This window comes from Phalacrocorax aristotelis, chromosome 1, assembly GCF_949628215.1.
Source record: "Phalacrocorax aristotelis chromosome 1, bGulAri2.1, whole genome shotgun sequence".
In the NCBI taxonomy this organism is placed as follows: domain Eukaryota; kingdom Metazoa; phylum Chordata; class Aves; order Suliformes; family Phalacrocoracidae; genus Phalacrocorax; species Phalacrocorax aristotelis.
In genome coordinates this window covers 125,979,315-125,992,567 of record NC_134276.1, presented here as the reverse complement: position 1 = coordinate 125,992,567, position 13,253 = coordinate 125,979,315, and the positions used below count along the sequence as shown (strand labels likewise).

The 13,253-nt window shown below is 40.6% G+C and overlaps 1 protein-coding gene across 2 annotated transcripts in view; it reads left to right on the top strand.

The window, feature by feature from the left end:
* Positions 1-13,253, top strand: part of DPT (dermatopontin) — a 28,312-nt gene that overhangs the window by 7,414 nt on the left and 7,645 nt on the right. For both annotated transcript variants that reach the window (XM_075105795.1, XM_075105806.1), the window contains exons 2-3: positions 2,550-2,675; positions 13,023-13,130. In XM_075105795.1, the coding sequence (XP_074961896.1) occupies positions 2,550-2,675; positions 13,023-13,130 (234 nt within the window). The remainder of the gene's footprint in view (positions 1-2,549; positions 2,676-13,022; positions 13,131-13,253) is intronic.

Below are 13,253 nucleotides of genomic sequence, written 5' to 3'. Positions count from 1 at the left end.
CAAATCAGCACTCCAATTTCTGAGTAATTTCTTCATTTTTGGAGGAGTATCTGGATTTGACTTGAAAATTAGTAAGATCAGGGGGAAAAGGGGGAAAAAATCTTGTGCTAGCTCAAAGCTAAAGAAAAGTACTTCAATGTCACTATTATCTTTCTTTTGCTGAACCCAATATTGAGCTTGAATAATAGATTGCAGGACTTTGTCTGTATGAGACACAAGTAGAAATGGAGAAGTGAACGTGACCTTAAAAGTATACTTTAAAATTTTACTTTGAATTTTTTAAAAATAAAATGACAGTTTAATTATAAGACATGACTTATGTCCATCTAAGAAACTAATTTTTAAGGCAACTCCAAATATTTTTTTAAACAAACCTTTCATGGGAAGATAGAACCTGGATCAAAAATAACCCAACCTTCCTAAAGTGTGGTGCCTAAATACGTACACATGTAAACATAGGAGTGTTATGTTATCTAGGTTTTTTTCAATCCACTATAGAGAGAAGGGTCTATCAGCGATGTCTCTCTCAAGACGAATCTTTCCATCAAAAATGGAGCATGTTAGTAGACATGTCAAGAAAATAAAAACAGTTGTAGGGCAAAGAGAGTGGGAAAGAGGGCAGGACTTCCCAGACTGAATGTGAGCAGGTGGGAAGAGAAAAAGAGAAGGAAGAACCTCCCACAAAGGCAAGCATGGGCAGGAATATCAGATGCTGATCAGTGGGGATGAGAAATTGCAGGGCAATGCTGAACCTCTGAGGGGAAGTGAAAAGGAAAAGGAGGAATGAAATGCAGAAAAGTGCTCATCTTGCAACAGGTACAACCATTCCCTATATCTCTGTGTATCAACCTTTCTTCCATCAGGATAACGCCAATCATCTGCAGCTATCCAATATGTTTACACAGAGTCTTAGCCATATGTTCTCATGGCCTATGTGCCAAAAAAACAGAGCAACTTCCTATCAAAGTCCTGCTGAAATCCTCTGGGTGTGAGCCAAACTGCCTTACTTGGTGTGATACCATGGCAACTCAGAGTCCCCATCATTGCTTAACTCTGAAGGTCCTCGGAAGAGTCTCACAAAGCACAGCCAGTATGTGTGGCCCCAGGAACGTGGGAGATGCGGGGACATAAACAAATGTAAATAATCTTGTCTGAACAACAGAACATGGTGGAAGGGACATACAGAAATGACCCCTACTTCAAAGGAGGAAGCTGAAAGTTAGGCAAAGTAATTCATTCCTGCACTGGTCAAAATTGATCAGTTTTTCAGCGTTTGCATAAAAACTCTTGAGCCTCATGCTTTGTGAGCACTAACACCTGTACACACAAGTGAATGACTTTCCAAACACCAAACTCTGCTGGACAATATATTTCCCCTTCTGGGAACTCCAGGCTCATTACAATATGATGTCACTGAATGAAACTAGGGAAATTTTTTTGTATTTGTTAATCATAAAGTTACTTCTGAAATTGTCTTTTGGATATATCAATATATTTGATTTTATGGTATCACAAGGAAGGTTTGCTACAGCTCTAGGCTGCCAGTTTTCCTTGATGAAGGAAAAAGAAAGAAAAGGAAATGGAAGAAACTGAATTCCTGTCGTTTTCTCCAATAGGGAACCAATGAGGCTGCAAGGGTGCTTGAGAACGAGCACTCGACAGCTCAGTTAATGAACTGTCTGTTTTCACACTCTCCTTTGTTTAGTCTCCAAGAAGCAAGCTATTCAAACTGATTATCACTTGAATTACTTTGGGTATCAGTGTCCAGATGCTTGTAGGGTGTGAAGAAAGAGAAGCATATATTTCTATGCTCAGAGACCGTGTGTATTCTGCTGGAAGGCAGAGATTTCCACATATGACAGAATTTCTGAGTACACAGAAAGCATGAAGCAGCAGATTTTTCTTTTGAAAATCCAGTCATAAAATTTATGAGTCTTATAATCTCATAACATCCGAGTCGCAGTTTTCCTCATGTGATTGTTATTAAGTCATTATTTCATCACAAGCCTATAATGTTTTGAATTAGAAGTGCCTTCTCCTGGAGACAGGTAATTGAGAAAGAAATGGAACAGAAGAAATTGCCAAACTTGTCCTATAAAAGAGCTTCTAAGGCTTCTTTTCTGTAGTGAAGCAGTTGGAAAAATTACTCCAGTGAACCCCAAATACTCAAATGCCCATAGTCAAAGATAAAAGTATTAACGAACAGTTTTGAAGTCAGTCTTGTGATTTGTAAACAGTTGAGAATGTGACCACCAGAACAGTCTTGCCTGATTAGCATACTGGAATGATTAAATACTTAAAAACAGTTTAAATAATTTTAAGTGCACCATAAATGTTAAGACATTATTAGTTAACTGCTGCTGCTTTCTTACACAAAATGGTTACTCAATACATAGTAAGTGCATACAGTGCTTCTCAATACAAAGCCAAACCCATACCTTCCACCCTGAATCAAAATTTTTAATGCTGTTTTCAGGAATGGTTGAAACTATTAGGGAATCTAACATCATGTTTTCCTTATGTGTTCTTTTCTTCCTCCTCTTTCTTAGGTATCAGACCTGCTCAAATAATGGGCTAGTGGCTGGCTTCCAGAGTCAGTATTTTCCATCTGTGCTTGACCGCGAATGGCAATTTTACTGCTGCCGCTATAGCCGGAGATGCCCATATTCATGCTGGTGAGTTTAAACAGAAACCAAACCTGTTAGCCTCTTTTCCTCAGCAGTCCCTATAAATGTCTTTGGCCGCTTGGCCCATCAAAATCTTTGCCTGAGAAAAAGTTAACTGTGTTTTATGAGGCTAAGCAAGTTATTTCCAGTCTGGTTACAGGATTCTTGAGGATCCATGGCTAAGGGAAGAGAATGAGGGCACAGTTATGCTGAACAGTGCAACACAGTACCTAGCCCTAAATGAATAGGTCTGGGTGTCAGCAGCAGCCTAGCTATGCTGGAAACCGTGACAGAAGTCTCCAAAGTGGAAAAACATTTCAAAGGTGGTGATATAGCTTGCACTATAAATACAGCACATTTACAGGAGTAGGAGCATCTCTGCATTATGCAATTGTGCCACGATGACTTCCAGGAGTGAACTTACTGCCAATTACCTCAGGATGCCAAAACATCCTCTGGCTGACAACTTGGGATTTTTGTGTTTGTGATGCATACAGCTTGCTCCCTTTCTCAAGGCTTTTTGAAGACGAAAGTCAAAAAGAGCTACTGATTGTAGTCCAAACCTAAAAAAAAGGTGGCCTTACCTCAACACAGTATCACAACTGCTGGTGGCAACCTCACAGAGGCTATGGAAAAATGAGCTACACATCCTGAGCTTCCCTGTGTCCCCAGGTATGCTTTCTCTAAACTGAGATGGAAGCAGAGTATCAGACTGTGTAGAGAGAGCTCATATTGCTCCTGTCCGTTCTGTGTAACAGAACTCATGATTTTACGCTCCAGGGCTTTTAATTCAGGTATTCTCACTGATACAAAGAATAACTCTCCTGAACTTTAAAAAAAAAAAAAAAAGAAAGAAAATAGGGGGAAAAAATCTGTGCTTCAATCTTTTTTTCCAGGACTCAGCTTTGAAGTAAACTTCCCATTGAGATGCATACAAACTGTTTACACACCCATGGTTCTTACTTGTCTGGCTGGCTACTGGCCAAACACAACAGCAGTGCCTTGCTTTGCATCCTTCAGTCTCCTTGCAGCCAGGAGGAAAAGAAATTGGGTTTTTTATTATTATTTTTAAATATTTTAAATTACAGGAACTCTGTAACAAAGTCTTTGAACATTCTTCTCCTCCCTTTCCAGCCTATACTGCCTACAGACGTTCTCTGCCTGGGGGTTTATTTACATGCCTGCCCAGGCTCTTCCCTCTGAGGGAAATTCACTCTAACCTTTGAGCAGTTCTTCCAATCTCTCTTACTCCTCTCATATTGCATGTACTTTCAGAACGACAACAGAAATCTTTTCCGACCTCTTTTGTTGTTGACAGTTCTGCTTCCCTCAGACATTGTCTTGACAGCTGGGAACAGCTTTGTCTCTGCCTTGCAAATTGGCATTCAGAGTAATGCAAATCCTAATGTAAATGTTTGGGGTTACTCATGTCTTGCATTTCCATCCCATGTGCTCACGGACTCCTATACTGCCCTTCTATTTCCAACAGTGACAACACTCCATTTTTTATGCTTGGAAAAGAAAGCAGTTCAGCCGCTACTGCCTTTCCATGCAGAAAAGGCAGCATACCAAAGGCAGGTGAAGCATTTCTCCCTCTAAATAGCATAGAAATCCCATGTGTTCACATTATTCTGGGAGAGGAGAGCTGTAACACCTCTGGAAAGACCTGTCACCTGGCTTGTGAAAAGCTTCTAGGGCATAGTTTGTGATTATAGGTTCATTATAAAACCATTTTGTACCCTGTATTACAAGGCTCAGTCACTCCATCTGGAGCCCAGTTTGTTCTGTTCAAGCTACTGGCCTATCTTGATACTTCCATATCCACACTCTCCCTGGACAGTCTCTCATATAGTTTCTTCTACTTGAGAGCTTTGTTTGTCCTTACTTTCTTGAAATGCCTCCTTACAATATAGTTCATCCAATTTTTTGCAAGCTGTCATTCTGCCTTTGGAGTTAGCAAGGTAAATACAAGCTCTTCCTACATACAGCTGTCCAAATGAGGATGTTATGGTCTGGATGGACAGACAACTAGATGGGTAAAAAAATGGTGGTTTAACAGACTCAGAGGGTAGTGGTTGAAGGGCGATACCCTGTCTGGGTGCCCATCACAAGCAGGGCACTGTAATTAATGGTCTACCCTGGGACGTGTCCCACTTAACATCTTTATCAATGACCCTGAGTAGGCAACAGAGCACACTCTTGCCGGGTTTGCATAGGACACCAAACTGGGGGGAACAGCCTATACGCTTGAGGGCAGGACTGCTGTTCAGAAGGATATAAAGAAAACCTTTCCTCTACAAGGACAGAGAGACAGTAGAGCTCAAAATGGATATGCATATAAGACACACTAAAAAAGTGTGTGCATATACAGTATTATTATTTATTACAGTTTCTGCCCCAACCTCTAATGGTATTTATTCTGTTCTAGAAACTAGCTGTCCATAAACTATCTGTGGAGAAATGGCTATTAGCATGCTGCTGACTCCTATTTCTTGGTTGAAGCAGCTGAATTTCATGCAAAGGCATCTATTAGTATATGACTGTGTGGAAAAGTAATACCAGGAAAATATGTAACAAATGTGGTGCCTCATGGATCATGCATGACACATAGGAAAATCCATATTCAAAGACAGTCCACATTGCAGAATTTCTCAGCAGCCTTGAATTTTAATGTACAATGAATCCTTCATTATGAAACCAAATATGGGCAGAAAGGCATTTTTAAGAAAACTGTCAATACTAAGGCATAATAAAACTCTTTGGTTTAAATTAGCTCTTGCTTTGGATATTTGATCCCTTCCTCTTCCAGTTGGCTCTGTTCAGGGGTCCCTGGCAAATATAAAAGCAGTAAGACAGCTGATCTTTGTGCATGGTTTCTCTTGGCTCTTCTTTTTCAGGAGTACATTCCTCCTGAAGTGAACTGGACTTCCCTACAATGAATAAAGACAGGTCTTCCCCATGTATTTGAGCCATGCAAATGGTTTGTTGGAATTTCACAGAGTTTTTACAGCTGGAACATTCCTGGGTTTTTTGAGTCCCGCTAATACTTATTGGAATTCTAATTTATGACACCATCATGCTGACTGAAACCCCCACTTAAACACTTTGCTTAACTTAAGAACATGGTTAAAGCCAAACAGATGCTTAAGGACTCTTCTTGGTAGCATCTATACCCTTACTCTTAGAGCCCAGCAGTTCTGTTTCACAGCTCATCTTCTCACCATTAATTCCCAGTTTACCTGAACAGTAAGTCCATGCTGAAAACAAACATACTAATCTTTTCCAGTCTTATAGTTTTGCACTTGTTATTTTTAATTCTTTTTTTTTACAAGTACTTTGTTTCCTTCTTTACCATGCCAAGTCGTGTCATGAATTCTGCAAATTTTTACCGTACTAAAATAAATTAACATTCCTCACAGGAGGCAGAAAAGCTCCTATTATTTTACCTGGCTAGGGAATACTACCACAGTAAAATAAACCTTGTGCTGATTCGAACCATAAAGGAAGCAAATCTATTACAGATGCAGAGACAGTGTTATTAAGCGGTCCCATTAAAGCCCAGATTTTTCTCTTTGCCAGGAAATTGAAAGCTTGACTCTATACTCTCAAAAGCAAACACATGTCACAGAGCAGCCCCAAGTCTGCACAGACTGTTTATGACTGTTTCCCCTCTCCAAACAACCAGCAGTCCAAGTGCCAGAAGGTCCGTCTAGAGCTGTGGCTGCTCTCTGTCACAGTGACATTGTCCAGGCAACGATTATATTTTCCAAGAATTATGGGGCTTAAAGAACTTATTTGCCGTCTTGGCTCAACCTGCGACCAAAGCATATTGAAACTGATTAGATCCAATACAGATTTCTCAGAGATTACCAACAGCAAAAATATAAATCTGGGAGCTAAACTCAGAATAGATGCAGTGGAAACATGCACTTCTGGGCAACCCAATTCCCCTCCCCTCTTTTTTTTTTTTTTTTTTAAGTATTTAACTAATGTGTTTTTATATCCCAGGAAATACAGCCTTACAGTTCAAGCTCCAGGACCATCTTCCAGGGTCATCTTAGAAGAAACACATTTGCTTAATATTGGAAAGCTGGCTAATATTATTTCAGACACGTCTTTCTTGAGAACAGGCATAAGGTGCCCTGAGCTCTCTGCTGTTGTTTGTATCTGTATTGCACTAGCTCACGTAGGCCTCCAAGAGGAACGGTGGTCCCACTGTGTTGGCTTCGTGGCTCCTCAGCCCTGTAAGAGTTTGTGGTTTTCACTACAACAGAGTGGAAGCAGAAGGACAGTGATGTGCCTAGGTGAATCTATGCTCTCAGAGCCTGGAGCCTGAACTCAATCCATGACATGGCCACATGAGAAGATTGCTGATCTCTAGAGCAGCTCCAGGACGTCTCTAGTTCCCTGGCAGCCCAGCAATCTGGGATCTATACTGGGAGCATTGCCAGGAATTTCTGTAGACAGTTTGCTAAGACCTTCTTTGGCTTTTCAGAATAGTATGCTTTTTAAAAGGGGATGCTCACTGTCTTCCAGCTGGAGAAAGAATTCAAATTGGTTAGAAGCATATGATTCCCATGCTCACTGAATGTAACATGCAGGCTCATGTCTCCTGAAACAAAATTGTCCTGTAGGAGAGCCATATTTTTGAAGCACTTGTAAACAACATCTGAAACAGTAAGGCCATTCAGGGGACCCTGCTTGTCCTCAAAGGTCAGAAAGTTAGCGTCAAGGCTTATACTTCCCCATTGAAATGGAACGGGTCCTTCTTTTGGCTGTGGCATTCTTAGAAGAAGAGTTCAGCAGCAAAGAGGAAAATAAAGGTTAAAGAGGAGCCATTCATCTTGTTAGCACTGAAGTTGCACAAGAAGTGAAAAGTGTAAGGCACTCCAAAACAACGTACTTATTAGCACGGAATAAGTATATTCAACAGTTGGAGCAGGAAACCATGAGCTCTACCACTGACTGTCCTTGATATTTTAAAAGACTCATTTCTTTTGTCTGCTTGATATCTGAAGGCAAGGCATACCCACAGTTTCCATTTACTTCTCTAAGTGGTGGGCTGCACAACACTAATAAGGCCACTGATGTGACTCGGTCTTCTTATCATTAAAAAAAAGACTCATGATAATTATTTCTGAAGTCAATTGTTAAAAGAGTGCTAGGGATCACTGTAGATTAATACCAAACATTCTTCCAAGTGCTAAATGAGTAACTCTGTGTTTTCTATTAATCTCGAGTATAGTAATTCTTCACGATGGAAAATAAACAACATTACTACTTTCAGACTAAAATAATAACAACAGTAATCCTGTTAAAGATTTAATGCCTTTTTTTTCCAATATGTTTTCTGCCCTGAGTAAGATTTATAGGATTATAGTAAAGTACATTAAAAATCGTGGGATAGGTGGGGTGATGCAAACCAGTCAGAAGATAAACCATCCCACATCAACTCTATACCAGCTAAAAACCCCGCTATGAAAATACCTTCTTCTGTCAGGTTCTCCTGCTCTCCCACACGCACAAACCACTTGTATCCCTCCTCGCAAGCTTTTCTTTCCCAGTCTTTAACATGGAATTACCTGCTTTCTCCTCTCTTGACAATGCCACTAGTGCTCCAAGTCTCTCATGTCCAAACATCATACACCTGATACTAACCAGAAGTGGATTTGCAAAGCCAAAGTAGAATTCCTCTGTTTTCTGTATTAATTCTTGCAAATAGGTCATATGGATTGAAAAGACTACTGCTTGCTAAAGGTCTCATGTTACTATTTTCTCCCCTATGAGTCCTTCCCCAAACTTAACACCTATGTGCATATCTGGGTTTAGTAAACAATCCCGCTAAATGCACCTTGCCAGCCCTCTGCCTCCTCAGGGTTCATTTGGCACCAAATTACTCAGTGCCTAGGTCCCACAGTCAGTATAACACAAGTCTTCTCACAGCTGCTTTGCAAACCTCTCTTCAGACAGTGCAAGCACCACAGCTTGGTCCTAGAGGCCTTAGATCACCCCAAACAGCAGCAGCAGCTTTGTCTCAGTACTTGGCAATTGCCAAGCTTCTCACTGATCCCCTAGCCCCATTTTCTTTGCTAAGAGGTCAATGCCAGAAGTGCCTACACAGCTGTCATGCTGGTTGCTGTGGATGGCTCTTGCCCTTGGGCTAGGACTCCTTGGGAGTCCAGACTTCTGTGGGCAGGCAAACCCTCACCAACTAGGGCAAAAAGTGTCTTTCACTTGTTTCTTGACTCTTCTCGGGTATAAACTGTGCACTGCCACACATGGCTCACAAATGCTACCACGTTTGTAAATAAATTACCTGTCTGTAGCACCCTGGTAGGTAGTTCACAGTTGATATGCAGTTGATATGCATTGGAGAGTAAAACACTTAATATTTTCAGTTAAGCATTTGATAATAAGGTTATACACCAAGCTACAACAAATGCCAAGAGAACCACTGTCCTGTGTTGGGCAGATCCCTTTGAGAAGAGTCTTAATGGCTGAGTTAAATGACCTTCCTCCCTTCTGTGACAAGAAACCAAGTACTGAATATCCCTATGCATTAAACACTAGAGCATCTCTCACTGCAGATACATTTTGCGTGACTTATCCCCATGATTCCAAGATCAGGGGAAATAGAAAAGGACTGGGCAAAAACACAGAGCCCTGCTATATGGACAACGAACTACATTTCCGTCTAAAGGATACAGTGCAATCCAGATGGCCTTGAGATGCATGGGCTTAAGGGAACAGTTTCATAAATGAGTACAGCAAACATCAAAGAGAACAGAATTTGATAGACAGACCACACAGATGCAAGTGAACTTGAACACTGCTGTCATAGCACTATTCATAATTTTTCTCTCCAGAACAAAAGGAGTCAGTAGGCATCTCTCTATGTAACAAGACAAACTTCAGAGCAGCTCAAGTCCCCATATCATTTACTTTCAGTAATTGCATATATTTGCTTTTCAAACATTCCTTAGCGAGGAGCCGAAAGAGGCTGAATTGTAATGTGAAGAAGTTAGTAGAGAGGGAGGGGGAGATGACAGCAGGCAGAAAGGAAAGCTATATGAAGGCTCCCTACTGCATCCATTCACTTCAGAATAACACTGCCTGCTTCTGCGAAAGGTCTATGAGACCCTTCACAGTAATTCGGGAGCTTGTCATCAGATTTACTTTTCAACTGAAAGGCCCATGAAATAAGTTCAAACAACTGACTCTCAGTTCCGTTTCTGAGTAGAGCTGAGAAAGCAAGGTTAAAAGAGCAGCTTTTTAACCTTGCGCTTTGCACAGCCTCGCCTGCCTAGCACATAGTGCTGGTCCAGATTACAGAATATTTTCCTGGCTGAATGCCAAACAGATGTTATGAAACACATTTGGTGGAACATAAACACACGCCTTAGTGTTTTCTCATAATAATAGCCCAAAAAAGCCCCAAAACTTGGAGCTGATAGGGGAATGCAAAATGAAATCCTGGTTCATAGCTGATCTTCATGCCACATGTTTTAAAAACCTGCTGTGACCCACAAATCTTCAAAGATGCGCTATCGCTCAGGCTACCAATTAGATGTGGGGACTCTCCTCTAGCAGAGGAAGCAGCCACGCTGTTAAACGTTTTTACCCTCCAAAACAGGGTATCCACATTCTGCCTGTTCAGAATGGCACCTACCATGTGCTAACTCACAAACTGGCTTTGAGGTACTGCTGAGACTGTACTCGTTGCTCTGGGCTAAAACTGTCCCAGGGATTGTTCTAATAATTTACACATCTAGGCAATTGGGTTATAGTGCCCACAAACATTCTCTCGTGTTTAATTTACTAGCATAGACGTAGCCCCAGTTTCTCTTGGCCTCTGGCTATGGATCCAGAAATACTCTCAAGTTCCCAGATTCAGATCCATGGCTTCACTGATGGGAGACTCAGGCATGCAAAAAAGTCCTCCTTAAGGCCTTGATTTCTGTGTAAAGAAAATGGATAAAATACAGACCAGACAATAGCAGAGGTGAGGCTTTGTGAAGTATACTCTAGCTTTCATTAGAACTCTATAGCTTTCATTACAGCTCTGGGCATGGAGTGCAGGGCCCCAAAAGCATCTCTTTGCAAACTGGAGGGCTTTCAACAAGCTGGTTATACTGAAGAACCATCTCATGCTCAGGTTAAGGTTCTTCTATGGGGCCATAAAGGTGTATTAAAGATTTGAGTCATAGATTGTCTAGACAAAAAAGTATCCAAATCTGAGCTGTAGACTGTCTGACACTGACAAATAAATATTTGAGAGCATGAGAGGAGATGTTCTGAAAGCAAAAATGGTAACATTAACCTTCAATCAAAGTAACAGATAAATTAGGTTTGCCATGGTTTGACAGAAACACATTCAGGTGATGATCTTTGGTCTACGAAAAACCACCAGCTAACTGGTGAGAAGCCATGAGAAACAACTTTTTGTAATATTTGTATTTATTCTCTTTGTCTGGGCCAGAGCCACTTCCCTTAAAATCCATAGTAGTCTCATTTTGGACTTTCATGGGTGGCTGGACTGAAAACTGGGGCTCTGATTTTCACACTTGCAGAGCATGCTGATGACTAGCTATTTATCCACCATAAAAACTGCCAGTGTACATGTTTTTTTCTATTTCTCCTAGCCTGCAGCGGCTGTCTGCATGACCTGAGAAATACTGTTGTTCATTTCTTATCAATGGCACGGCACTGCGAAGGCTCTGTGAATCCATGGGCCCTTGGTCAGAGTTCTGACAATGGACACTGTGACCAGGCCTGATCTTCTGCCTCCCAAAACCACTTGGTCATGGGTGTTCTTGTACTACAACTAGTAATTTGTTTGAGGATTGCCATGGCCAAAGGACAGGAGGCACAAAAGTAAGATATGTTCAAAGAAGTTGACTGTTGAAACTTATATGGCCATGCTTGATTTTCACACAGAGTCCCATTCTTCATCTGTCAAGGAATAATGATTTGTTAGGAATGATGTTCCAACTGAATGGTGTTTTTGCTTTCATTTTCAAAAGCTGATAATGACCTGGAATTGTCACATCTGCTCTACAAGAAAGATGTAAACAGCATAAGAAGAAAGTAAACAAAGTGATCAAAAATACATTTAAAATATAGAGACAGTGGTGGCAATTTCAGAGGATTTTTTTGTTATAGTAAGTAGCTCTAGGAGAAAGCAGCCTAATATTCCAGAGTCCTTCAGTTTTCAGGTAAACTTTCAGTTTCTGAGTATTCCAACAGTTACTGGTAACCTCAAAGCATCTCGTTTTAAAACTTAAAACCATCCCAACTAGTGAGTAAAAAATTTAAGCTTGTGCTCAAACCCCACGAATTTAACAAAATGTAAACACGAACGAGTGCTTGGCTGGGATGTGCTAGGGTCACCCTCAAGCATCATTCAAATACTGCTGCTGAGCAGAATTAAGTCAGAAAAATGGTTGTCAGGATTTCTGTAAAAGCATCTTAACCCTGGTAGTCTCAATAGGAATTGAGCCGTTCCTTTCCATGGGGTCAGCATCTCCCTTACAAGACACTTGATTCTTCCCTGTGCCACTTCAGGGTGAAGCTGACACTAGTCCTCTAGCAACTCCCACATAAAATGGTGTGATACAGGGAGAGACTGAGTGCCAGATTTCCATTCCTGAACCTCTAACATAATGTTGACTTAAAGTACTGGTCAAGATACTAGCCCCTTCCGGCATCTGTTTATTATCTGTAAAATGTCTGCAAAACCAAGTACAGTATTACTTGTCTATTTCCCCAGGGAAGCAGTAACGATGATTTAATTAATAAGTGCAGAAGCACTTTGAGTTTCTTAGATGAAATACACTGCACAAATATTGTCCAGGCCAATTATTTTTCCATTATAAACTAGGTGGAAACTGGAAAGAAAAAGAGGAATGGATTAACTGCTGCATTCATTTAATATAATTCATAAATGGATAAATGCTTGTAGCTATTTGACTTGGCAACATTTACAGAATTCTACAGCAGCAAACCAAATAGACTGACAAGAGGCCAGAGCAAATCCCTGCAATAGACATAAGCAGTAGACAGCTTTACATTCTTGTTCAGGCTGCTTTTCTCCCAGAGCTTCACATGTATATACATATAACACTGCAACTTGCTCTTACCAGTTCTAAACTTACTGAAATTTATTCAGATAGCTACAGGAATTAGTTGCACAGAGGAGAAATGCAGCCTTATAAGTCAAAATACATCTTGTGGTGCTATTAAGAAACACGAACTTTCAAAGAAACAGGAAAAATATACTATCTGAGTTGCATTCAGTCAACTGGACTTTTCTGTAAGATGGTAAACTATTTTATCTTCTTTTTCTTTAATCTTAAGGTTAACAACAGAATATCCAGGACACTATGGAGAAGAGATGGACATGATGATGTACACTTATGACCATTACATCCGTGGCGCAACCACAACTTTCTCTGCTGTGGACAGGTTTGCTTTTCATCTGTTTAACTAGAATTTTTTTTTCTTTAAAAAGAAAAAAAATTTCTCCTTTTCTATTTCTCAAAAAAAGTGCATGGCTACACATTATCTGCTGTGGTACTCAGCATCAGG